General features: G+C 42.0%; 1 protein-coding gene across 1 annotated transcript in view; it reads right to left on the bottom strand.

Annotated features, from left to right (window-relative positions):
• rarga (retinoic acid receptor gamma a) overlaps positions 1-26,902 on the bottom strand; it is a 53,253-nt gene that overhangs the window by 23,456 nt on the left and 2,895 nt on the right. Inside the window, exons 4-5 of the mRNA XM_059333597.1 lie at positions 17,581-17,646; positions 8,641-9,003 (exon numbers count right to left, since the gene is read on the bottom strand). Of these exons, the coding sequence (XP_059189580.1) occupies positions 8,641-8,809 (169 nt within the window). The 5' untranslated portion in view covers positions 8,810-9,003; positions 17,581-17,646. The remainder of the gene's footprint in view (positions 1-8,640; positions 9,004-17,580; positions 17,647-26,902) is intronic.

The raw sequence follows: 26,902 nt of genomic DNA, 5'->3' as shown, positions 1-26,902 counted from the left end.
TGGAGATTTATGGACCTTATCCGACTCTCTCCTGGTTTTGACATTTCTTTTTTACTGTGTTTGAGACTATAATTCAGACCACTAACCCCACGTTCTCCACTTATTGGCACACAGCACGGTGAGCTGAGAGTCTTCCAGCGCTTCAGAGGGTTTGCGGAGTGAGTTTAGACATCTAATCTACACATACTCCATACTGTTGCTGACCCAGGCCGGTCTCTGCCTCCCCTCCCTCCTCCCCTTCCTACCCCAGCCAGAGAGGTTGAACTCCAGAAGAAACCCCCACTGGGCCACTAACTTTCCCCCCAAACTTATCCTGCCCTCCCTCTTTCTCTCCCTCACTCTCTGGCTCACAAGTCTCTCCATCGCTCTCCTTAATTCCCCCACTCCTCTCTGTTTCTGCAAATACTCTCCCCATTTCATCAAGTTCCCTATGGCCATTTTTTTCCTAACTGCATGATTTGTTTTAGTTGACAAAGTTCTCTGCTTTTGTTTCTGGTTTTGGAAATGTTTCATTTTCAGTGGCTGCCAACTCACTGGTCATTCTATGTGACTGCTGCTTTAAATCATATTTAATTGTCCCGATTAGACCAGACTTCTCCACATATATTCAAAATATTTAAATGTTTCTTTTGTGATATGATGTTTCATCTCTTTATCTGTACAGTAGACGGGGACGCCTTGTCAGCTGGTCCCAGACCGCTTATAGCTCCACGTGGGCCAGAGCCCAGGAAAAAAATTACTACTGTCTGACGCGCTGATGCCGATTACAGATAAGACGTATACAACACATTGTTGCCACTTCCTCTGTATACAGTCATTGAGGTTCCAGCCAAGCAGTCAACAACACAGCAGTGTGTGAGGCAATAAAGACGGCTTGTTTTTAAAAATGCCTATGTGCTAAACGCAGCATGGTGATTTTGAAAGGAATGTAGAGCTTTTTCATTGCTGATGTGAACATGTGTGCAGTGTGTGGACGTGCTGAAACAGATTGCCGGTGATGATAGAGACACTGAACACCAGTTCAGAGTGCCCTTCCACTGCAGCCAGATTCAGGTTACTCACACACACACACACACACACACACACACAAAGAAACACACATCGACATCCTATAGATTTTACAAATAAAGTAGCTGAATGAGTGACCTAAAAAACAAGATCCATGCACCCAAAAACATTTCCCATCCTTTTAATGTATGAGCTCATTGAAAGTAGTCATGTTTTATTTTTGTTTCATTGTTATGTTTGTTCATGAGTGCAATCCTTGCGTTCTTACTCATCACATCCATCAACAGCTCCACCAGCAGCAGGTTTTACACATGTTCAGCTCTGACAAGACATGTACTCTTATCCCCTCATCTACCTCTCTCACAATATATCTACCTGATGTGTCACTGAGGAGGGATGTCGGGAAGGTGAGGCATGACTTATGAGAGAGACCTGTTTCTCAGGGGCGGCCATGTTGGCCTCTGTTCCCATGCTGGTCCCCAAGACCTAACAGAGCTACTTTCAGTGCGCTATCAGTCTTGGCCATCTTTCAGCCAAGTCTTTTTCACTCTGTGTCTCTCCCGCTATCTGCACTTTCATGACATTTTGCTACCCGTGTTTTGTGGGGGGAAAAAAAGGAAAGAGAGATCTTTTAGTTGTGCGGCCAAAAATACGAAACCCCCCGTCTTGTTCTCATAGGCCCGCCCTGGGCCGATGCGCCCTCCCTCCCACGCCTTCTCAGGGCCCATCCCTCCTTTCTCGCCATTGCGCGCGATTCCCATTGCACGTGCCCGTTTGAAAACAGACCCCTCCCATTTTTTATAGTAGCCTCTTTATCTTCATCTGTCATCATGTCAGAGCTGTACTACACTCTGTGGCCTCTTTCTCACCAGCAACCTTTGCTGACTTTCCACACACACGCAGGCATGCAGGCACTTGCAAGAATGCATGCATGCACACACACACACACACACACACACGCAAAGTTTCAGAAAGTTTCCAGGACTTAGGGCAAATTGGCTCCAACTTGCACAAAGGGATAACGAAAGGAAATCCAAGGTGAAAGAGAGAAAGAGGAGAGAGAGAAGAGCAAGGGAATTCAGGAGTGCATAAGCCGACAGGGTTTAGGTGGATCTCATCAGAGGAGAAGATATTCCACTTAGTTTCACAAAAACGCCTTCAGTTGGTGCTTTAAACTGACTGGAAAAACAAAGTGGGCCCTTTCTGGCCATCACCAGAAAAATGAAAAAAAGTGAGGGGAATCGATTTCCCAAAAGAAGAGCAGCATCTCGGAGAGCTGTCATCTTGAGGCAAGCGGTCACCAAGGGAGATGAAAGCAGCGATGTCAGATGACGCCGGGCTGTTTATTGAAGCAGAGGAGGCTCCGGTCTCACTGATAGATCAAGGACGCAGCCAAACAGCGCTACATGTGCTGTCATCACACACAAGTACACACAAATGGTTCACTCCTAGCATTGCTAATTTGCTATAGATCATGGCCACAGGAGCAGAGATGCCAGCAAGCAGGGGGCTCTATAATGGAGCTTTCTTGGGAATAAAAGTTGACACTCATTACAGTGAACGCCAGGGTCAAACATTGCTAAAACCGGGCCTCATTAACCAGGACATTTCTTCATAGAACACACATTTTATTTTTACTTTATTTTAGACTTTTTTTAAATAATCATATTTATTATTATTATTATTATTATTATTATTAGTAGTAGTAGTAGTAGTAGTAGTAGTAGTAGTAGTAGTAATAATAGTGATAATATTTTTTTATTCTTTATTTTAGACTTTTCTGGAATTTTTTTATATTCATAACTATTATTATTATTATCATTAATATTATTATTATTATTATTATTATTATTATTATTATTATCATTAGTAGTAGAAGTAGTAGTAGTAGTAGTAGTATTAATAGTGATGATGATGATAATTAGTGAGTGATCATGCTATTTACAGGAAGCTGCCTGGGGCCTTTCTTTAGAACAAATGTAAGAAAAGACTTATAAGGCTGAATAAAATATGGCTGAATGAGGCCCAATGACCTTTAACAGTTCATGTTGCTAGATAGAGGTCAAATTCAGCCTTCTACTTTTACACACAAATGATCTAGAATTGATTTCTTCATACAAAATCACAGATCAGGAATAATATTATTCCTATGCATCTATGTATCTACGCCTCATGTATCATTAAAGATCTATTTTACTGCTTTATTTCAGCCGTTTAAATGATTAAAATCCATATGCAATGAACTGATATGAGCCTTCAATCAATGTTAAATATACATCTTTCATTCCTGAAGTTTTTCCTGAGATTCTTTGAAATCCTAATTTATGTTTAACCCCAGGGCTAGGGACATTTTTCTGCCCTTTCAATAAATCTTACAGAGATCAGTAAATGACACAGAGATTGACAGAGGTCATGGGTCTGTTGCATAAGGTGCATTTATCAAATCAGCCAATTGTGGTTCAGCTGACTCATTTTCTGTTGATTTGGTTCCATAAAGCCAATTCAACTAGTTTCCCAACATAAATTACCATAATGACTGAGCTTGAAAATGCTTTATGGATCCAAATTAACATAAAATGAGTCAGATTACACGCCTGGTATTTTTGGTAAACTCCCTTTATGGAATGGGCCACAGAGATGGATCAGCGTTGCTCTCAAAAACAAACAGAAAACCAAACTCTCAGGTGCCTCTGTGTGCCTTGAATAGTTTTAAAAAGGGAGGTGACATCCCAGTATGTGAAGAGCACACCAGAAGAGATGGGGGAAAAAAATAGAGATTGGAGTCTTTGTGTGTCTCTAGGGAAGCTTGTGCCCGCAGGGAAGTGAGGGGTAGTAGGGCTGAGCTCATCATTTTCATATCCATACATAGCTCACTTTCTCTTTCGTTTCCCTCCCTCCCTTCACTCAAATATACAGCGTACCCACATAAGCACGCACAGATGCAAAGCTTCACAGTCAGGCCCGTACCCACCTACAGAACCTCCATCAAAGCTGGGCTGAAACCCAGCACTTCAGCCTTTATGAAAATAAATAAAACGGCACAATGTGCTGTTTGTGCTCCGCTCCGCATCCAGCGGAGAAGCCTTCACTCTGCGAGTCGACATCCCTCCCTGCTGTCCCTTTCCTCCATTTAAAGGTTCGCTTTAACATTCCCTCTCATACCACATTTCCCACCAAAATGGCTCCTTTACGCAACTCCCCGAGCTCCCTAAGCCAACATGACCTCCTTGTGTATGTGTGTGTGTGTTTCAGAATGCAATGAGTGTTTTTAATTATGTCACTCTGCATGAGGATATTCTTTTCTGCTGGAACATTTTGGTCCTTTTCACAGTCTGTCTGACTTAATGCCGTGTGTATGTGCGTGTGTGTGTATGTGTGTATAAAGCCATGCCCAACACTCACTCTACATAAACAGCTGTTCACCTCGTCTCCACCGGAGGCACAACTGAGCAGACTCGGGCAGCTTTTACACAAGTTTCAACAAGCGTTTTCATTCCTTTCTATTAATACAATGCTTTTCATTTCATCCCACTGTGATGCAGCTGAAAACATTCACAGCTGAGCCTCTCTTGAGCTTTCTGTTTGCGTCACTCAACATAAAGCTCAAACTTATGGTCTGTGTGGAGAGTCCGAGCCCAGCAGAGGGCTGCAGATTTTGGTCCGAGCCATGTGGGCTGAAGGAAATGACCTACTAGCTTTTCAAAACATCCCTGTGGCTGGCTTTGGGGCCAGGGCTCCGGCCCTGATTGGTGAAAGCTTATAGAGGTGTTTCAGGGCTCAGTGGTGATGTTATCACATAGTAAGTGGCCTTAATGGGCTTCCAACTGTTTGTTTGAAGGGCTCCCATAATGACAGGGATCAACTGATAACGGCCTCTGCTCCACAGTGAACAGAGAGCCGTCAGACCCTCTCATGGATGAACAAACTCCTTTGCGCGTTTATAAAGACATGGGTGGTGAGGATGGGAGTCTTGCAGCACACCCACACGGTCAGTGAACCTCATTCATTGAACGCTGAAGTTTTCCTGAGTCTACTTCCTCCATGCATGCATTAAGAATAACGACTACCTCTCTACATGTGCAAACATAGCCATCCCTCCCCTCTCATGTCTCTTCCCACCTCTCTGCAAAACAGGTATTTCCAAAGACACTCTGGTGCCAAAGCACAGCGCCGCCATGGGAGGTGCTCCGACCTGTCGGCGCAGCATGCACACCCAACAAAGGTAGGTGTCACCCGGGCTACCTTTCTAACAACAATTACAATTACGCACAGAGCTCTGAAGCTCTGAAGAATGCAGCGTTATTTACTGAACTCACAAACACACACACACACACACACACACACACACACACAGAAATGTCCACAGTGCTACTCCCTTTATGTGGAAGGTATTTTCTCAGTCTGGCCTACAGACAGCCTTGACAACAATGAGCAGGCCTGTTAAGCCAACTCCTGGAGAAGAAGTAGAAGGAGAAGAAAAACAGGGCCTGGGGAATGTCCAAACCAAGGCCTTTTGTCTTCCCCCGCTAACGTTTAAGAGAGTGGGGAATGAGACTGCTGTCAGTAAAATGACTTGTAACATTCCTAGTCAGGGGATACACCAAAAGGATGTTTTAAAAGCCGATGCTAACAGCTGATAATTTTCCATCCACTGGCTGAAACCTAAACTGACACTCAGATGTATTTTTGAATGAGTAACACTACAAATAAGCTGCAGGCATGTCTGGTGCAAAAGCAATTAGTCGATTAACAGTTTAATGTGTAACTTTTCCTCATTAAAATGTCTAAGAATCACTAGACTTATGTTATGTATTTTGTTATGTACTTACATTATCCAACAATGTTCAAACTCAGAGAAATACGTCATTTTAATCATGTTAATTTGTTCATCTGTCAATGGCGTCATATCCCCTTTACACATGCGTCAGCATTGTCTGCCAGAAGCTGTCATAAATTGACTTTTTATCCAATATTAAGCCACATTTTTACGATACACTTCTTTTTTTTTAGATTAGATTAGATTTAGATTAGATTAAACTATAATATTTAACGGAATAAAGGATGTTGGTCATTAGACGTCTGGATCTTAAATTATCAGAGAAACAATCTGAGCCAACATTAAGCTGTCAGCCGAATAGTTGAGGAGAGACACTTATTTGTAACCTCAACCACTTTATTCAGTGTTTTTACTTGTTTAAATCACCAGATTTGTTTCTTTTAGAGAGGAAAGGACCAATGGGTATAATTCTGGGCCTGATAAAAACCTCGAGAATGCTTGATAAATGTAAGTGGGAGCACCGCTCGTCCTTCGTCCACTTAACTGCATTGGAGAAACACTGTATTTCTTTTCTTTTCTTTTCTTTCTTTTTTTTTTTTTTTTTTTTTTTTTTACAGTTTTTTTATTCAGTGTTTTTACCAGTTTTAATCACCTGGTCCATATGTTTTGTAGATGAACACTGAAGGAATCCTAAACTGACTGCAGGTGCTACAGGCATAATTATTATTAATAGTCTGTCTATTTCTTGACATTTTACAGAGTAAATTATTACTTCAAATCAGTTATAGTGATATTCACAGCTGCTGACGTATCTATTTTAAGGTAATTCATTGGGTGAAAAATAAAGTTTGTGGTTTGCGACTGCTAGGGGAAAAAAGTCACAATAATGTTGATCCAAATATTCACAGTCAATAATATTAGACCAATAATGAAATTGATTTAACAGGCTAATAAAGAAGTAGGACTACAAAATGTCAATCCACCCAGATAAAGCAGAGTCAACTCTAATTGTCACAATGACCCCGACTTAATCTTTGACCCCAGCCTTGTTTAAGCTCTGACACAGAGCTTAAACCGAATAATTGCCGTCCTTAACCCTTGTGAGCGATACCACTGCCAGCGTGGATGTGTCAGTACAGGCAGTCATGTAAGAGGGCCCCGACTGCATGTGGTTGCCTGCGCCTGTTTGTGCTTTGATACTTGTTTTTGTTTTAACTCATGCCAGTGTTAAAAACCAAAAAGAATCCATCTGTCAGTGCGGTGGGATTTCACTCTGCGTCAGGGGTATGTTTCTAGTTTTTAGATGAAAGACGTGCTCTGTGTGTGAGAGAGACGGAGAACGGAGAGAGAGAGAGAGAGAGAGAGAGAGAGAGAGAGAGAGAGAGAGAGAGAGAGAGAGAGAGAGAGTGGGAAGAGTGTCTCTGGTGGTGTGTTTGCATGTGTGTATCTGTGTGTTTTCCTAGCAGGGTGTGTTCTTGGATTCCACCACACTAAGACATTACCCCCAGGTGCTCTCTCTCTCTCTCTCTCTCTCTCTCTCTCTCTCTCTCTCTCTCGTTCTGTGAAAATACCTTGAGGATTAGGTGGGCAGCAGCGGCGGCGAAGAGGAAGGGGTGGGGAGAGGGGGTGTGAGGTAGTGATTGACGGCTGAAAGGCTGGAGAGGTGCTCAGGCATGCTGTGGTAGGGGAGAGAGGGGGACTGCACACACAGACAGGGGGGGGCTCTCAGGCTCTGCACTCAGCTGTTGCCACCCACACCCATTATAGCCCCTACACCACCTACCACCCACCACCACCTGCCGCCCCTTTAGCACTGCACTCAGATAAGATTTCAAATAACTCCTGCTTACCTTTACCTCAACCTCAATGAAAGTGTCTCTCTTCCTGTCTCTGAATTATGCAGCAGTGGTTTTATACGAGGATACTCCCTGACCTAGGATCCTGATTAAATAACGGCCTTTTTTTAATATACAAATGAGCAGGTGTTTTTAACAATGAGCAATACATGTCAGCCGCATATGTGTGTGTAATCTGGCTGGTTTTTCCATGACAGAAAAACACTCTGAATTGCCAACAATCTCCTCTTTGTGCTCTGTGCTGCACATACATCATCCAATCCCAGTGCTTCAGCATGCAGCAGTGCCCCCTGTGGTCAGGTCGGACACGACTGGAGCCTGCAGTTTATGTGCACCGTCCTTTGGGCTCACCTTCTTTTTCTTTCCCCCCCTACAAATCCACAAGCGTGGTAAGCTCATTCTGAGTAAACAGTCAGAGAAGTCTTTGAATTGCAAAAGTGCTCATTTTTAAATATTTGTTGATGCTCAGAGCTCTCATCACCTCACACTGAAAGAATGTTGTTTTGTCTCTAATTGCAGACTTGTGGGTTGCCTGCCTCACAAAAGCTCTGTGAGAGGTCTAGATACACACACATACATAGATGCACGCACACACACACACACACACACACACACACACACACACACACACACACACACACTAGCGAAGCCAGAGCCAGAGTTTGTGGTCACAACCACACCATCTACTATACGGAAACCACAGGAGCAGAGTAATCATTGTATTGATGAAAGTGGACTTTTTCTTCATGGTTTCTTTTTTTTATACCACTCGTCCTATATCACAAACAGACCTTAAGGTTTTCCATTTCCACAAAATTACACATAATGAAGTGCAATTTAAATGGCCATTTTTTCCTCTTTCCACTGCACGTCTAAATTGTATAATGTGACTTGACTAAATCAAGGTATTTGGACTATATATTTTAGTTAGAAATGGAAAATGATACGTGAGAGGGAGGAGGTAAAAAAAAAAATCACACAGTAATGAAAATAACTTACAGAGAGCGGCCATCTCTTTGGGTAGGTCAGCACCGAATCTCCCAAACAGGCTGCTGTTGGCCAGCAGGTCGAAGGGGGAGTGGCTTCTCATGGAGTTGAAGGCAAAGGGGTAGACAGCAGGTGGGAAGCCGGTCATGTGGCCCACCTGCTGTTCCCTGTTGGTAGCCATGTTGAGGGAGCACCCCCAGGGGTCCGCAGCAGGCCGCTGGGTGGAAGCAACGGCTCGCACAACACCTGGAAATCCCCAGAAAAGTTGGAATCCGTGTCCTTTCGAAGACTCTCAGGATGTGGGGAGTGGATGAGTGACGATAAGGCCTCTGGTTTTAGTGACTCCACTTTAGGAAAGTCATCCAATTCGGTTTTCTGAGAAACAGAAGGCAGAAACATTTGTTATTGCTTTGTAATAAATTCACCACATAAAAAGTTTAAGTGTTTGTAATTGGCATGGACTTGATGATACAATCAGTGGTTTGTGTCCAGATCCTCCCCGGATTCCACAAAACACAATTCACCTCATGTCAACTCTGAGACCACGACCCAGCCACGTTCTGGGACGGAGAATAGTTTATCTACTTTTTTCTAATGTGAGAAGGATGTGCAAACTTCATACAAACTGATATGATAGAATGGGAAGGAGAGGAGGAAGTGAGGAAGGACGGCGAAAACCAAAACAGATAGAGACGTGAGAGAAAAAGAATGAGTGAGCTGTGTGAGAGGGAAAAGCCAGCAAAACTGGGACTGGGCGAGGGGAAAAGAAAATAAGAAAGAAGTTTGGAAAAAGTTATAACAGGGAAGAGCGGGAGGGAGGGAGGGGAAAAAGAGAGAGAGAGAAAAAGAGAGAGAGCTCTTGTTCTTGCAGTTTTGAAGAGCTTCCAGACTTCTACAGTGATTCCAGGCTATGCCATATGATTTAAATCACCAGAACTCTACTATAAAGAGCTCCTCTGTTCCTGCTGCCAGCCTAGCACAGCAGCCTGCCTCTCTGCCTCTTTCCCCCAGGACCAGAGGCCCAGACACGGGGTCCAGAGTATGAAGAAGGGAGGGAGGAGGAGGGGGTTGATGGGGGTAGAGGGTAGGGAAAATGAGATCCACTGATTGCTAACTGCTGCTGTCACTTCCAACTATCTTCTCTTGAGGTCAGGCTCCCATCCCACAGAGTCATTTTGGCTCTAACCTCCTGCAGCAAGCTCGTCACTTGGACTCCACACAGTAGGCACAGACAAGTCAGGCTCAAGTGTGGACAAGGCTGCAGTTATGCCCCACTGTTGACTGTTAATACAAGAAGGGGGGAAAAAATCCCAGCAAAGGCCTTTCCATTTTCTTTTTCATGTTTTCTTTTTTGCCTTTCGCTTCCCTAGCGTGATTTCATGAGTGGGTGGTGTGATCAGCTTGTTTTTTAAATGTGGCTTTGAAAAAGAGCAGAGCCAAGGAATTTGGAACTGCTGTGGCTTGTGAATCCGGGAGAAAAGACAGGGAAAAAATCTTGGTAATGAATTCGGTATAAACAAAGAAATGAGGGGGGGAAGAAAAGAAAAAAAGAAAAAGAGAAAAAAAAAAGATCTAAGGCTGAACGGGTGAACTGCTGAACTGAGCGAAAAACGCACAGAGGTACAGTGACAGGGTCTGGGCACTGGGGGGCACTAAGAGGTGGCGCCGTGCCCAGGAAAAGAAGGGAGAGCTTTCCACACATACGCACCACACAGTCTGAAACACACACACATGCAATCAAAAAACCTCTACACATGTGTGAGAGCACCCCCCCCACCCCCACCCCACACACACACACACACCTCTCACCCCTTGCCTTTTCCAGGGCTCTGGCTCCCTCCCTACCTCTCTTTCTGGCTCTTTCTCTTTCAACAGAGCCAGTTAATTACACCCTACTGCTGCAGGCAGCTTCAAACCACCACTAATTTAGAGTTCCATTACAGTAAACTGTTCCACATGTGCATCCAGGGCCCAGGCAGGCTCGGGTGGCCACGTTTCAGGAAGGAGCAGCCGCCGATAGGCACCCACCCCCATCCTGCCAACACAGCCATACTGCCATCTTTCTTTTTCTTTCCTCCGTTCTCTCTCCTGTGTTTCTTTCTTTCCCGTATTCAGCCTATCCCTCATCTAAACTACTTTTGATTTTTTTTTCCTTCTCTGACCCACCCCACATCTCCTCTCTATAATCATGTCCTTATACCCAATCCTCTCCCTCTCCCCTGCCTCCCCAATTTCCATCCCTCTTCTGCTTATACAACTTGTACCATGACCCTGTGCAGCGGTTCCACTGTGTGGCTAACACACAAAAACATCACTAAAGATTTCACAGTGGGCCTAATGGGAGAAGAGGTACAGACTGGAAAAACAAAACTGCCAGCAACACACAGGCTCGTAATGTGTGTGTGTGTGTGTGTGTGTGTGTGTGTGCATGTGTGTTATGAGTATGTACTTGGCCAGCGTTTGGCCCGTTTGGGTATCTGCCTCATGAACTCAAACCAGGCCCCATAAAGGCAGCGCAATCTGTCTGAGAGTGCTGGGAGAAGAGAGAGAAGAATAAAGAGAAAAAGGAAGATGTGTGAGAAAAAAGAAGGATCACGGAGAGAGAGTACCCTGTGACTTTTGTATTCCCACAGGGCATAACAACAGCGTATTAATCCAAATAAATTAATCTCTAAATGAGCCACCAGACTGAGGCGGAAAATCATACCTCAGCACAATTAACCGCAACCACTGTACGTTCACACATATATGTCATGAAACAATGAAAGAATCAGAGAGAGAAAGAAAGAAGCGAAGAGTGCAGAGAGACAAACAGCCTTTTAAAATAGAACCCAGTAACTTTACTCTCCCCAAACACAATAATGAATTAATAAAAGAGTTGGCGCCAGTGTTTTTTAATGAGTCACATCAGCCCAGCAGCTTTTTACAGAGCCATTTATGTTTTATGTTGGGTCCTGTGGTAGGCTCACTTCGCCAGCCCGTCTGGGGCTATAAGGGGATAAGGGGAATTTGGAGTGACCTCATCCCCTGTTAGCCAGGGCCAAATGGGCATGGAGGGCCTCCCCACTTCCCTTGAGCCTGGGGGGCACACAGGAGGCAGCAGGCAGCCAGGCAGGCGAGGAGCACCAGGGCCAGCTATACAAGCCGCTTCACGGCTGCAGCGGCTGCTGGGACTTTCCATCATTCCCTAAGAGGTGCGCTGCAGCAGTTTAAATTTACTTTGGTTGTTTCTGTAAATAGTGGAGTGTCAGACCTCACAGTAGTTCATCATGTTAAAGCAGACCGATTGGTTACACTTGAGATAATCCATCGATTTTATCGGTGCAAAGGCGGTGTAGCTAATGAAATGAGATCAATCAAGAGGACAATTTGGAGACAGCGCTACAAGATGGGGCACGCTTAGAGGGAATGACTTGCTGAAGAGTTTCAGCAAAAAAGACATAGCAGGAGAGTGAAAAAGACAGAAAGAGAGAGAGGGAGAGAACAGTTCCCACATATTGAGTGTCTGTCAGACAAAGGGTATCAAATCCTCTGTGAGCAAAACAACAATTGTGCCTTAACCGTTGTGACAGAGTGAGGCCCCTCAGGCAATAAGAACTGCACTCAAACATAACAAATAAATCACGGCATCTCAGGAAGCGCCGCACCACACAACCAAGAAAGGCAGTGGGTTTTTTCAGTCAGCACAAGAAACCACAGGTGATTACTCGGCGTATATGAGCAGGATTCTGGGTGCCATGGCTGGCCCGGCTCGCTAACTGGAAGACGGAAACACACAAGAAAATTTACAGTAACTGTGTGTGATGTTATATTGAGTTATAATTGTATGTTTGTCTTGGTGGATATTTGCCTTTGAAGTTCAAACTCCAGAGCTCGCTCTCTGACTCTTGTGACTTTTTTGTCGCTTTTCTGAGCTTGAGTGGGTTCACACGTTTTTCTTTGGGTTTCCTGAACTCCCCAGAAGGCCCACAATATGCAATTTTAAGAAATTTCCTGCGAGCTTGAATACAAAATATGTGTCAGTCAGTCCAGGCACAGCAGCAAGTCAAAACCTTTTACTGGAAGGATTGAATTGTAAATTCACAGCCTGGAGACAAATGAACTGTACCATGTATCCTGGCAGGGAAAGCTTGGCAGAATCACACAATCCTCTCACTCTTTTTCCACCTCTGACTTGCCCACTCCTGCTCTTTTTTTCCTTTTTTTGACAGAAAACTCTGCATGTCTTCCAGGCACTGTCCTCCAATTGTCAACATCATAAAGTGATTTATGTACAGTAACTTTGTAAAGGAAACGACTTGAAGCAGAGGGGGTTATGTTTAAGTTTTGGGTCGTGGGTGAAGTCATACTGCCACAGCAGTCAAACAATGATTTTACAGTCCATCTGTCCTGACGGAGTTGACAGCCTGGTTTTTCCAACAGCTTGGAGCAAAAGGAACACTTAGTGTCATCATTGCTACTTAAAGCAACAACATAATTTATGTTGATTCTGGCGCCCCCTGTGGACAGAAATGGTATTGTTTCCATGAGCACCGCCGCATGTCGACAAGATCTTCATCTGGCTTGAAAGATGTAAGAAATGTAAGAAAACACAGCCTATTTTTTAATACTATATTACATTTTTAAACTCAGCTGCAGGATTATTATTCAGCCCAATGGGACTTGCTCGGCTGGCGCATATGGTAAAAATGTTTTTCTAGCTTCTGGGTTTACTTCGGTGTCTTGCAGCACACAGAAAATATGCAGCAGTGTTTCTCTTTACTGGCTGTGTCAATTGGTGATAATGTCACAGATTTTTAGGGTCTCTCAGCTCAAGGATAGTTTTAGAACTACAAAACCTTATTGATAAAAAAAATCACAAAATAAAGAGATGCAATTGACCATGTTTGCAGTTAGAGATGTGCTGTCAACAGTTTTACAGACGCCTTTTTTGATGGAAATATGCTTTTTGGTGAGCAGGGGCAGTTAAAGTTGCAATACCGTAAGTGGCCACAAGAAAAAAACTGGCTGCACGACTGAGCAACGGTGCTGCATCCAGATCTATAATACATCCACCATTTGTGGAGGTTAATTGAAGTTATATGTATCTCACATGTATTTTATAAATAAAATAGGTACATTTAATACCTGTTTAGGAGGAAGAAGGACAATTCAATATCGGTTTTGAATCCTTTCATATCCCACAATTCTCTCCAGCCAAGGTTGACTTGTGTTTTCACCTGTGCTCTATCATTGTTTCTTTTATTTTTTTTAATTCTTTGGCTAATTTTTTCTTTACCAGTATCTGTCATTAGCACAAACATAATTACAACACAACTCTCGCTTCGTTTTAACTGGCCAACATGCTACTCACTGCTATAAAGAAAAAGCTCTTCCAGTCTGTGTAAATCGTTTCGTCTGGTTTCACGGGAAATTGGAAACAGGGACAGGCATTAAGAATAACTATAAGAAATAGCAAATATTCTTGCTCATGTAGGTCATACAAGGGCACATCAGTATTAAAACGATACTGTTTCATAACCAGTTAAAATCTTCTGGTATTTGATTCAATCCGCCCACAGCCATAAGAAACTGTTTGTGGCTGTCACAGACAAATTAAGATCTTCATATTGAAACATCATGGGAGACTTATCTGATGTTGTTGGCGTCAGCAGTATTTAGGCTGTGAAAACAATATCCTCCACACTATTAGTGCCTATCTGATGCAAAGCTGACAGCTCCCAGTCTTTCAACAAGTGGCTGGCTAATGGCTGTGAGAGAGACACCTGGTGACAGACGGACCAGTGCCTCCAAACAGAGCGGCATTCCACCGCCTCAAACTTGTTTGACATCTGCCTGCTCTTGGCATCACACAAACACGTATTTGCTTACAGCAACAATGTGGAGTAGCGCCTCTGTGTAATCACTTGTCACTTTAAGAGGTATTGTTTCTCACAGGCGTCAAAGGGGCGTGTCATGCAATCCTTGTTTTTGTATCTATAAAGCATCAAATGTTAATTCCTGAAAAAAAAATTCTCTTTTTCTTCTCTTTCTTTAAACATAATGTCACAAAACAGGCTATGTTGACTTGCAGCGGTGGAGAGAAGCATGGAAAGAGTGAGAAGCCAGTGAGACATAAAACACTTTGTGACATGATGAAGTCATCCTGACAGCTTGCTGTTTCCATGATGTGGTAGAGAGCTCTTCAGAGAACTCAACATGGAGGCTTCAGCAGTGGGTCCAGCATGAAAACACACCAAAACAGGAAAAGGCAGACCATGGTTTGAGAAATAAAAAGAGAGACAGGAAGTAAAGCAAGAGTAGAAGTTTCAGAGTGGCAACAGAGTGCTGGATACTCTTCTGCACTTCTAATACATCTTGTTTTGTAATTACAAAGAGATGATTCACGCAGGCGGCACTGAAGGTGTTTCCCTTCCTCAACTGGGAGAGAAAACAATCCTTTCTCTGTATAAAGAGATGCATAATGGATGGGTTTCACCATCACCGCTTTTAGCCTCGGGAGTCAAAGCAACACTCAGGCCTAAAGCAGGCCCAAACACACACACTTAACACACACAAGCAAAACAACACACATTCACACAAGTTTAACTTTGTGCCAAAAATCTTTTAATGAGGGCTTAAAGGCAGGCTGAACATGTAAATCCTCACAATCAGAGAAGCACACCTGCAAAAATAGACATAGGAAATGGTGTGCAGATAGTTTCCTTGTTAATTATAGTGTGGTAGCGCGGAGCCCCTCGATTCTCCTAAAACCACCTGTCTAACCCCTCCCTGCTACTTGGCCTTAATTGCTATAGAAATTCCAGAAAAAGACAGGTATCAACAACTCCCAGATTTACAGCTCAAAGTTATGACACAAAGAAGGACTGTGAGCAGATTTTGCAATACAGAAGCTTTTATGGGGCAACTGTTGTTTCAGCAGTTCCCATTAAACCTCAGATTTATCTACACCTGAAAGGCATTATCACATGACGCACCAGGTTTTGCAATCTTGTTTGAAAATATGTGAATTTTATAAAAATAGGGCTGCACCTTCCTGATTATTCAACTAACCGGTTGTTTTGGTCATAGTTGACTCAGATTTCCTTTTCATGCGGAATGACTTATTTCTAGACATTTATGAGCACATCTCTGGTGAAGAAAAAAAGAAGTGGTGCTTTTGCATAATTCTTTGTGGAGAAATTCACTTTAGTGGAAGTATGATTCCAAGAAGTGTATTTATGTTTTTATTGTAATCACTATTTGTCTTTCATTTGTTTTTTTCAATATTTTGTGTTAACACTTAACCTTTTGATTCTTGATATTTCTACATTTAGGGCACACATGGCTGAAAAACTACCAATAATCACACTGTTGCAAAACAAAAATGGATTCTTCTATGATTTTGTTCCAAAGTAGACATTTTCATGGACCTACAGTACACATGTTAAGCAATATATTAATGTCTATAGACATCATGTGGGTAAGTTAAAGGTGGTCTTTTGCCTCACGTGTAAATACTCACAGCAACAAAAATGGGAGGCTGTTTTTGGTGAGGCCTATAAAACTGACAGACTCGTGATCACAAGTACACGGATCATGAGCAGTGACACATTCCCATCTGGAGCATATAACAGCAAGCACAAATAATAATTGATTCCAAACTGTCACTGAAGACAAGCAAAATGCTGTGACTGAACACCATGAAGGTAAAGCTGCTCTGCATGGATAGCCTGTCCTCGAAAAAAGTTAAAAAAAAGACCCACAGGCCAGGCCGGGTGGGTGCTTTGGAAGAGGAAGAGGAGGAGGAGAGCAGCGATATTACTCTGCCTCAGAGATGAGCTCCATTTCTTCCACTCCAGATGTCACCGACTCAAACTGATCGAGCAGATGACAGCGCAGGGCGCCACAGATATCACTGGCCTTCGAGCAGGCATCCCTCACTCGACCGTGTGGGTGTTTTTTCAATTCACTTAAATCAAAATGTCCCTCACACTTATGTCAAGTCCACCAGGGGAAATAAGCTGTGGACAGCAGGTGCAAAGCCAAAGCAGGCCAGCTGCAGCAGTTTACCTACTGACCAGTCACTGCTGGAGCAATAAACCAAAACACTGCGGAAAGCCACACTCTGATCATCTGATATCCAAATCAAACAGCACTAAATGTGCTGTGTTACACATGGCTGGAACAAGTGGAACCTGTTAACCTAGCACATATGCCAGCATCAATAAATAATAGCCAGTGACATGCTGCTGACTATGGGAACGCAATGAATAAACTTCCATGTAAACTAAGACCAGAGTTTCAGACACACCTCACTCCACAGGAATTAGCCTCCGCTGGTTAAAAGGTGGAAAACAATGCTTCTCTTTTCCAAGTGTTCATATGTTGCTTATAAAAAACACAGGTCAAGGACTGGTGACTCCTCTGGAGAATACATTCATACACATCAAACACATGCAAGTGTGTACACACAAACACACACACACACACACACACACACATATGCTAATAATAAAGAGCTCCACAGGCACTGGGTAACACTTGAAACACTCGCTAATAAGCACATATGTGCACGCAGGCGCATGCAGGCACACAGTATGTTTTCATATAAACTCAGTGTCACTCTCGTATTAATAAAGCGGAGGGAAACAAACACACTGCATGCAAACAAACATGTGTGTTAGGACATTTTAGTGTTTACGCACGAAAGTCTGGTCGGATTTCGGGGAAAACAATGATTAATTGTCTCAAAGCCTCTCAAGTGTTTTGCACACTCTCAGTCTCTGTCTTCAATTAAAAGTGTCGACCCGTTCCCAAAGAAATGCTCTCTCTCTCTCTCTCTCTCATTCTCTCTCTCAGAGAGAGAGAGAGAGAGAGAGAGAGAGAGAGAGTGAGAGAGAGAGAGAAAAGGGAAGACAAACAATGACTAAAGTTACAAATCCTGAACTTTTTAAAGTAGAAATCACTCACCCACTGTGGTGTTGATGAGGCAGACAGACAGATGAAGCAGTTGCCGGAGCGGTCTGATGAGCGGAGCTAGCCGGGGAAAAAAGGAGAAAAGATGTGTGTACGTTCATCAGAGTCCTTCTGACAGCAAAGACAGAGTAGCAATGAGCCTCTCTCTCTCCCTCACTCCCTCTCTTGCACTCTCTCCTCCTCCTCCTCCTCCTCTCTCACAGTCTTTACCTCTTAAAATCACTCTTTCACTCCCCAAACACAGACGCACACTCACTCACTCTCTCACTCACTAAGAAATAATTATACTCTCTGATTCATAAAGCCTTCCTTTGTCACGTGACCCAACACTTCAAATATACAGCACATTTTTTCACAAGCCACAAAATGCCTGGAGGGAAGAAAAAGGCCCAGAGAGCTTAAGTTTCTGTTTTTAATTCTCTCTCCCTTCTTTGTCTCTCGGGTGAATTCTTTTTCTCTCCTTCATCTTCTTGGCTAAAGAGTCGGTTTACCTACAAACTGTTTGCGGATGTCGACATGCGGAGCCGTGTCGTGATCTTAGATCATTCGTGTTTAATCAATAAATTCACAGTTAAATAGAAGAGGATGTTTGAGTATCCTGAACACAAATTACACTGTTTTGATGTGGCCCAGATGACGCTTTAATGGCGAGCCAATAGATTCATTCATTCCTGGCGTGATTGATTATTGGAATAATCATGATGCACTCTGTCCTACCTGTCTGCTCACTACAGGCCTGTGGGTACTGTTTTTGTGTAACAACTGTGTTTGTGTTTGGCACTGTCTTTTATTGCTTCTTATGTTTCTGTCACAGTCTTCCCAGAGCAGCTATAATAAATCTATTGTTGATTTACTACTACTACTACTGATGGGGCTCGATATTAAAGGAATACTTCATGATCCCCAAAATAATCATTTAAATGTCAGTTTTCCCTCCAATTTTGTTGAATTCTTGAAGAAAACTTTGTTTTTGTAGCATGCCTCTAAACTGATGCTGCCAGCTGGTTTGTTACAAAGAAACATCTGAGAATCCAGCATTGGAAACTGTTTGGAAAAGGGCAGGAACTTCCCATTGGAGGAGCCATCTGTCAATCTCGGTACATGATTTTAGTGGTGTGTCGTTCGTGAACATTTCGTTCACTTTGAACTACTTTTTTATATGACTGGGGAGTAATGAGTAGTCTCAGTGAGAGATTTGTTCATTTTCATGCAGTACGTTCCCTTGTCACATAGCAGCTGCATAAGCTCAGTCAGGGAAGGAAACAGAAATGATTAGTTTGTGACTCAACTTTGTATCCAAGTTTGAGTGTCTTGTTCATTAGTCATGTGACAGCTGTATGAGTTCGCGTCTCATAATAGATCGTCAGGTTTTTGTCTTTCGTTCATTTGTCACGTGACAGGCAGCTCAGCCACAGGGCTGTAGCACCAAACTTGTTAAAATTAACGAAATTAACAAAATTACTTAAAAAAAGATTTGTTCAATTTACTGTCCGAGAGTCACTTCTGACCATCACAAATGAAAGTGTATTTATTTATTTATGTATTTATGTTTTTATTATGTTGTAATGTTTTTTTATTATGTGATGACATTTAATCTTTTGATTGGTGACATTTCTACATTTGAGGCACATATACCTCATTAGAAACTGTTTGGAAAAGGGCGGGGACTTTCAAAAAATACTTTAAAGGTGACTGGATGAACCATCTGTCAATCACCGTCTACAGGATTGCATTGTTTTTAAACATCAGCTTGTGTCATTACCGGTCATCACACACATCTAAACCACATGCGTGGCTGTCGACTGGTTGGAAAAACAGGCTGTTCAGACACAAACGCATTACTTGAAGTCTGACAAGATGGATTTGTAATTTTCGTGATCATGATTTTGTGATATCGTGAGGATACAGTGCATCCAAAAACCAGATAAAATTCTTGATGAATTGAAGTATTGGGCCAAGTCTCTTTATCCAGTCCTATACTTAGTACTTTCCAAACATGCATTTTGGCTTAAATCATACAATTTAAAACTCTTCCGCAGTGTCTTGCGTGAGTATAAACAAAGACGGCACAGGACAGTTCATGTGGAAGTGTTTCAATAGTAAGGTTTTAGTGAAAACTCATGTGTTTGGGAAGTGGATAAATGAGACTTGGATTATATTGCATGAGTTGTGTATGTGTTTTAATGTATGTTTTAACAGGTTTTTGCTGTTTTTGAACTTGGCCCCGTTCACCTCATTTTATCAAGTATTTTCTCCCCTTCTGGATTCTCTGTTCACCTTGGAGGCGTACAAGAAAAACAAAGTTTTCTTCAAGAACTAAAGGTAACACGGGGTGAGGAACTGATATATAAATGATCATCTTGGGGTCATTAGGAGGACCCTTGTGAAACTAATGAAAGAAGTATTGGACACAAAGAAATCCAATAGAATATCGAAAACACTCTCACTGAGCATAAACCAAAAACAGATTCTGGCGTTCAAAGCTGGAATCTAAAAATTTTTTAGGATACACAACATCTGTCAACATCCTGCAAAACATTATGCAGTTAGAAATATTGTTTTTTCATGTCAGGATTGTTTAAAAACAACCTGCAGATTTCTGTAACTAAAAAATCACTTCAGTTCTGAAAATGAAACTTGTGGTGGCACATGAGCTGCAGGGAAGTCCCGCGTGAGATGGCAGAGCCGAGCTGCAGCAGCAGCAGCGACAGATTTGGGTGTGCCCCTGAAACGTGCCCCTCTCTCCATATGAGATCATATGTTTCAGATCTGTGTTTATGTGTTTGTGGTTCTGGGTGTGTGCCCTGTTTTCTGAATGTAATGTTTCTCAAGTTGTTTTGGTTATGAGGAGCACCTCAAACCTCAGAACTGGGAGGAGAGGGCACACCTCAACTGGCACCCCAACAGGCACACTGACCTCTGAAGCAGAACTGTTGGAGAGCTTACTTTTTTAAATGAAATAGGATTAAGATGTAATATAGTAAGTAATCTAACTATTTTAATAACTTCAAAGTTATGTAACTTATTAAATACTTTTTAACAAATGTTTTTAACTGGGCAATAATACTGAAAACTCCTAAAACCCTAAATCTAAACCAGCCCAACACTGATCATTACACTGTAAAAAATGATTTTTAATTTTTTTTTATTTTTGGATATTTTACAGGAATTTACGGTATAATTTTACAGGGTTTTTCTTGTTTGTTTTTTTCTTAAGTCAGTCCAAATGCCATAAAAAAGTAAATTAACTTTATTACAAATATTTACCATAAAATAAAAGTTGAAAATTAATATAATGGGATGGTACTTTTTTTTATTTTACAAGATCATTAAATTCCTTAATTTCTTGAACAAATTACAGTGAATTTCTTTAAAATACAATGAATACATATCATATTGGTAAATGTAAATAAAAAAAAGAGCACATTTACAGTAAAATTTTACATTTTTAGTAAATAAACCTAAAAAAGAAATCATAAAAAGTAAAAGATTTTACTTTGTTATTTATAACGCTATTGACTGTATTTTAAACAACTTACAGTTGTTTATTGTTATTTGATGGTAAATGTTTGGCACCTTTTGCTGGCAGACTGTTTTAAAGTTTTTTTTTCACAGTGAAGTTAAATATTGTTGCACTGAAGAGGCGTTCTTGTCGCATCCCCTGAATAATCAGGTTGGTGTTCATGAGCCCAGCACCAACAATGATGAGAGAGAGAGAGGTTTTTTTCTATGCTCCTCCACCTGCTGATTTTAAGTGATTATTGGACTGCTCTGATTAATAAAACATGCTTTGTTTGTGATGACAGCTTGGTTCAGTTTTAACGGCTAGCACCGAGGTGTTAATAATATTTGACACCCTCTACGGGACGTCTTGATTTCCAAATTCAGCACTGAATATTACACATGAAAGCTACCAAACTCACACAGTAATGTAAAAACCATCCCTCATTCCAAAATATGTTATTTTACTTTTAATGTTATTTATTTTTTTTCCCTCTACAGCCATCTAGCAACACCCAGCAATGATCCTGCGACCCCCTTAAGGGTCTGGCTTGGAGCAATGGGCATTGATTTCATTGGTAGATAAGAGGAGGTGCAAATTGAAACAAGAACCAAGAACCAATCAATAACAGCACTTCTATCATCAATATTTTGATTAGTAGCTGTAATTTGATTGCAATATTTAGTTAGTAACTGTATCAGATTACAACATTTATTTTGTCATTTAATACATGTCAATACTGTGCAGCAGACCACAGATAAACTACACCTTCTGAACAAACAGTCAATGTAATGTTAAATACATGCATGCTTCTTTAACACCTAAATGAGAGAAATCAAGTCTAATTAATATCCAAACCGAGTAAGTGCAGCGAGCATTTTCAAAATAACCAACTTATACATGCACTACTTATTCTGAAACTTCATCTAAAACGATGCCCTTCAGGCACATCGGACATGCATCACTTCACATTCTCACAAATCTTACAGTCAGAAGCAGAACTGCCAACAACTGCAGCATATTGAACTTTTCTTTTCCCAGCTTTCTGTACATTTACGACCTGATATGACCGCATTTTGTCCGTATATCACAGAAACAGAAACTGATGCAGGCAGAGATCTTATCTCCAAACACACTGACCTCAATATGTCTCCAGGATAAAGTCAAGCCATCATAATAATAAAAAACACAAGTACCCGGCCTCACTCTCGTTATCCCTATGTGTTTCCGATCTTTACAGACACATATGGTCTACAGTTGCCCATTGAAATGCTCTTTCATACTTTTTTTGATGTGGATTTGCTGGTACATAATCAGGGCGAATGAATGCATAAGCAGTGTTGCCTTTTTTTGTTGTTGCAGAAACCTTATATTCAGGAAGCACAGATCTAAGTGGTACTGCAAAAAGCACTTCAGCTGATCCTTATCTTGTTTACATTTGATTTATGTGTTGCTTATGAGGACCTCTAAGGCTAATAGAAATCCTTTAACTGTTTACATAGCAGTGCTAAATAAGCAATATGAAAACAATATGAAACAAGAAAGTAAATACAGCCATAGGGACGAGACACTACAGGCATGGAGACTGGAGGTTCAATGGGACAAAAATTTATAAGAGAATTAAACTATTGCAAAATAAATGGTAGAATAGATATAGAATAGAATAGAATAGAATAGAATAGAATGCTGAAAAAAAGTTGTTCAGACTCTATCTGAGAGGTGCTGAAGTTTTTCTTTATTTTTTTACAACCAATAACAGACTTTGGACACCCATAAGCAGGATGAAAAGTTAAAGTTTATTTTCTATTGATTACAAAAACCATGACTACATGTTTTATCGCAAAACTTAGGGTAATTATTATTATTTTAATTGTCTATTTATATGTGTAATACATCTATAAAATCAATAAAAATATAATGTTTAAGAAAATGCTGCCACATGCTCCAAAAACTCATTAGAATGATGAGAAGTGTGAATTTAAGTGAGTGTGATGCCATAAGGCTGACGGAGACCGTGCACTTGTGTCAGAATTTGCAGTTGTTAAGAACATGATGCGTGTGTGTCAGTGTGCAGGGGCATGCTGTGCTCCTTATTAAATTATGACAGTGAGTTTGAGCAGGGGTTGTGTTTAGGCTATGTGCTCTTGCAGCATGCACGTCTGCACTTGTGAATATGTGTGTGTGTGTGTGTGTGTGTGTGTGTGTGTGTGCTTGGATGAGTATGTGTAGGCAGTAGCAGCTAGAAGGTCAGAGGTTACTAGTGTTTGTGTTTCAGTGTCAGTGAAGTGTGCTCCAGGCAGAGATTTATGATCATTGTGTCTGGGAGGCTGCAGAGTGGGGGATAATGAAGATAGATCAGGGTGCTATCTCTCTCTCCGGGCACCACTGGAAACATGGCCTGTGGCCCCGTCCGTTCTCGTATCATTAACTTCAGCCTGTGACATCATAACGCACTGCCCTGACATCAATCCTGACACAGTGTGCTCTGACAAAAAGTCGAAACGCAAGACAGGCAATTCCTCACAGGAAGCCATCCGGCAAACACAGGCATTGTTCAGCGTCGCAGCTTCTCTGGGTGTGTTTATGAAGATATGAAATATTCATGGAAACATCGTACTCAGTCGTGTGTTTCCCCTTGAGATTCAACGTATTTGCATTCACAGAGTCACGGAGCGGAGGCCCGAGGCACGCTGGCAGAGGGAAAGCAGCAAAAGGAAAGGAAAGAGGAAAAGGGGGGATGATGGAGGGAGCAAGAGAGGGAGGAAGTGAGGTTAGAGAGGTTAAAGTGAGAGAGGGGGAGGAGAGAGAGGGCCAGCGGTACTGGGAATGTGAGAGAAAGGGGTGTGAAATAGTAAGAGGGAGGGAAGGAAAACTGGAGGGTGAGATGGAGAGAGGGATGGAGGGAGAGAGAGAGAGAGACAGAGGAGGGGGTTGATGGGATTGGTGGTGGGGAGGTGAGAAGGGGCGCAGGGAGCTGGTGCCTGTGGCGGCAGGTTTTAATCAGTAACAAGATGCCTGTAATGAGATCACTATTTCCCCACATTCAGATTGATGTCATGTGAAGTTTGGTGCCACACTGAGACAGGCAGGCGATGCAGAGCGAGCACACATGTGCAGAAACACATTCATGCACACACTCACACAACACACAAATATACACTTGCTTGCACTTTCTTGGTTACAGACTTAAACACACATCCTGTGAAATGAAGGAGCTCATTCATCCAGCCTGGCAAAGTGCGCTCATTTAGAGTCCAACCGCCTTGAAGTAAAAACATACACAGAGGAATACTACTCACAGGAAAATGAGTTACTCATGGCAAAGGAGAAATGTATGTGTTAGGGACCGAAGGGCATATACCACTATGTACTCCTCTAACCAAAACAAATGAGCACAAAGCTTGGAACAGTTAGAGAGAGAGCCAAAAGCTTTTTACTGCAGAAGAAATGAAAGGAAAACGAGAGGGGGAGAGGGAGAGAAAATAAAAAGAAGAGTGTGTGTGTGTGTGTGTGTGTGTGTGTGTGTGTGTGTGTGTGCTTTTTGTGCATATTTTGGGGTGCATTCAGAGGCTGTCGACACAGCTACCAGCGTGTGTGCCAGCACACACTATTCCCCAACATGTGTGTCCAATGAAAGGTGAACGGCTCTCCTGTCTATACTTTCCTCAAAAATCAGCCATGATGTCACCATGAACCCATCTTGAACCCACCTCTGTCAAAAAGCATTACTCCAGCCCTCCCTCTTGCTGCCTCATTTTCTGTTCCACCTCTCCCTCCTTCACGCTCCGCTCCTGCCTCTCGAATTCTTCACTGAGCTCCCATTCTTTTGCTTTTCCTCTTTTTCATATTTCCGTATTCTTCAACATTTCCCCTCGCCCGTCCATGTCTCTCCTCTCTCTCCTCTCTTACTCAAGCACACAAACTTTTTTTTGGCAAGCGCGGTCTAATTGAATCACCAAAAAGCGCAGCTGTTTGCCAAAAATGCCAGGATGTTCTGATTATCATAAACTTTGTTTAAGCTGTGGTTTTACAAAAAAAAAAATGCTCCAAGTGCATGAGGGGAAGCCAAAAAAATAAAAGCAGAAAAGTGAGGAATAGGGGAGAATGCAAATGAAAGAGGGGAGAGGGAAAGAGAGAGAACACTGGGGAAGAGAGGGGTGGTGGGGGCAGCGAGAAGGCAGCCAGAGAGCCACATATGGAAGTGATTCTGTAATTACTGCAAATCTGTGAGCTCAAAAGGAAAGGTCTTCTTTTCCATGCCTCCTTCCCTGCACATAAAACTGCCCTTGTGAGAAAGTTGGGCACTAAATATTGAGCAGGAAACATGAAAAAAAACAACGTTTTCATTTGCTTTTGCTTTTTGGCGAGCAGGACGGGTTTATAAATATGTACGTATATGGGATACATTTAGTATGTTAAAGGTATGATTTATAACTTACTGCCACTAGGCGTCTACCAATCAAAACAATAACAAAAGAAAGAGTTTGGTAATGGTGTGAAGCAGAGTGGGATCCTGGGAGTTGTGGTCTTCATGCTCATTACTATCAATGCTGCGTTAATCTGGCTAATCTGGTAATTCACTCGCTTTTAACTATGCGTTTGTGTGCACATGATAGCTACCTCGAGTGTACTGCTTTTATTGTGCACTTCTTCAAGATGTACTTTGCACATGGATGATAGGCGCAGTATGTTGAAATGTGCTTGATTTGAGGACCTTACATACCTGCAATGATGCCATTGTCAGCTTGTTTTCTCTGATAACTTAAGATCAAGATATTTGATGACTAAAATCCTTCTCCTGGTTCAATATTGTTTAAAAACAACCAAGATCTAATTTTTTATATTTTTTAAGTGAGTTAAACTGGATAAAAAAGGCAGTTTATGACAGCTTCTCGCAGACGACCACAGTGCGGATGCATGCACAAAGGGGAAGAAGCTATTGAGTGTGACTGTTTATTAAAATTATGTATTTTTATCGGTTGGAAATAGAGCAAACAATATTAGATTTTCACTAAACAATTATCACGATCAAAAGAATTCACATAATGGTATTATCGCAATATCTTTCGAATTTTTTTAAAATGTTGCACATTCATTTTTTACTTTGTTTATTTTGTGTAATTTAGCAGAGAAATTCAACATAAGTTTTTGTCAAGCAATGATCGTGCTGATTCCATAGAGCTGCAGGAGTTATATTGCAGTGAAATACAAGATCACAGTGAGTAAAATGTAAAAAAAACGACAACAAAAAAAACAACATAAAGACGCCCTGAAACGACGTGGAGTTCAGAGGGTTAAATAAAAGTGGAAAAATTACATATTATACCTTTAAGGATCTGCATTTGCTATGTTTCTGCACAGACGTGGAAGAAAAACCCAAAACCAGCTTACTCCATAAAGTCTACTGCTGGAAAATTTCCTGCATTCTTTACTCATTTGCTTTCCTGAGTTTAATCAACCATCCTGGAAGCTAATCTAAAACAAACTGGGGGGGTCAGCCTGGAATAAACTGAAGCCTCTCATCAGCCACACACCTCACATAAAGCACACATTCAACAAGGTGGAGGGAGGGGGTGAGGGAGGGATGGGTGACAGACAGACAGACAGACAGACAGTGATGAAGACTGTCTTCTGAGCCTCGGGCGAAGCGGCGCTTTGCAGGTGTGTATGTTGGCAGCGACTTCTGTTCTGCTCAGTCCCCAAACAGTTTGAGCAGTCTGTAATTATCTCGTGCCCTGCCATAACGTGTTCTCATGATGAGTGCGTGAGTCTTACACACAGTAAACACACCCGGACTGACGCAGCCTGAGCTAC

This window comes from Centropristis striata, chromosome 5 (assembly GCF_030273125.1).
Source record: "Centropristis striata isolate RG_2023a ecotype Rhode Island chromosome 5, C.striata_1.0, whole genome shotgun sequence".
Lineage (NCBI taxonomy): Eukaryota > Metazoa > Chordata > Actinopteri > Perciformes > Serranidae > Centropristis > Centropristis striata.
The sequence above is the reverse complement of the archived record's forward strand: the minus strand, read 5'-3'. Positions and strand labels throughout refer to the sequence as shown.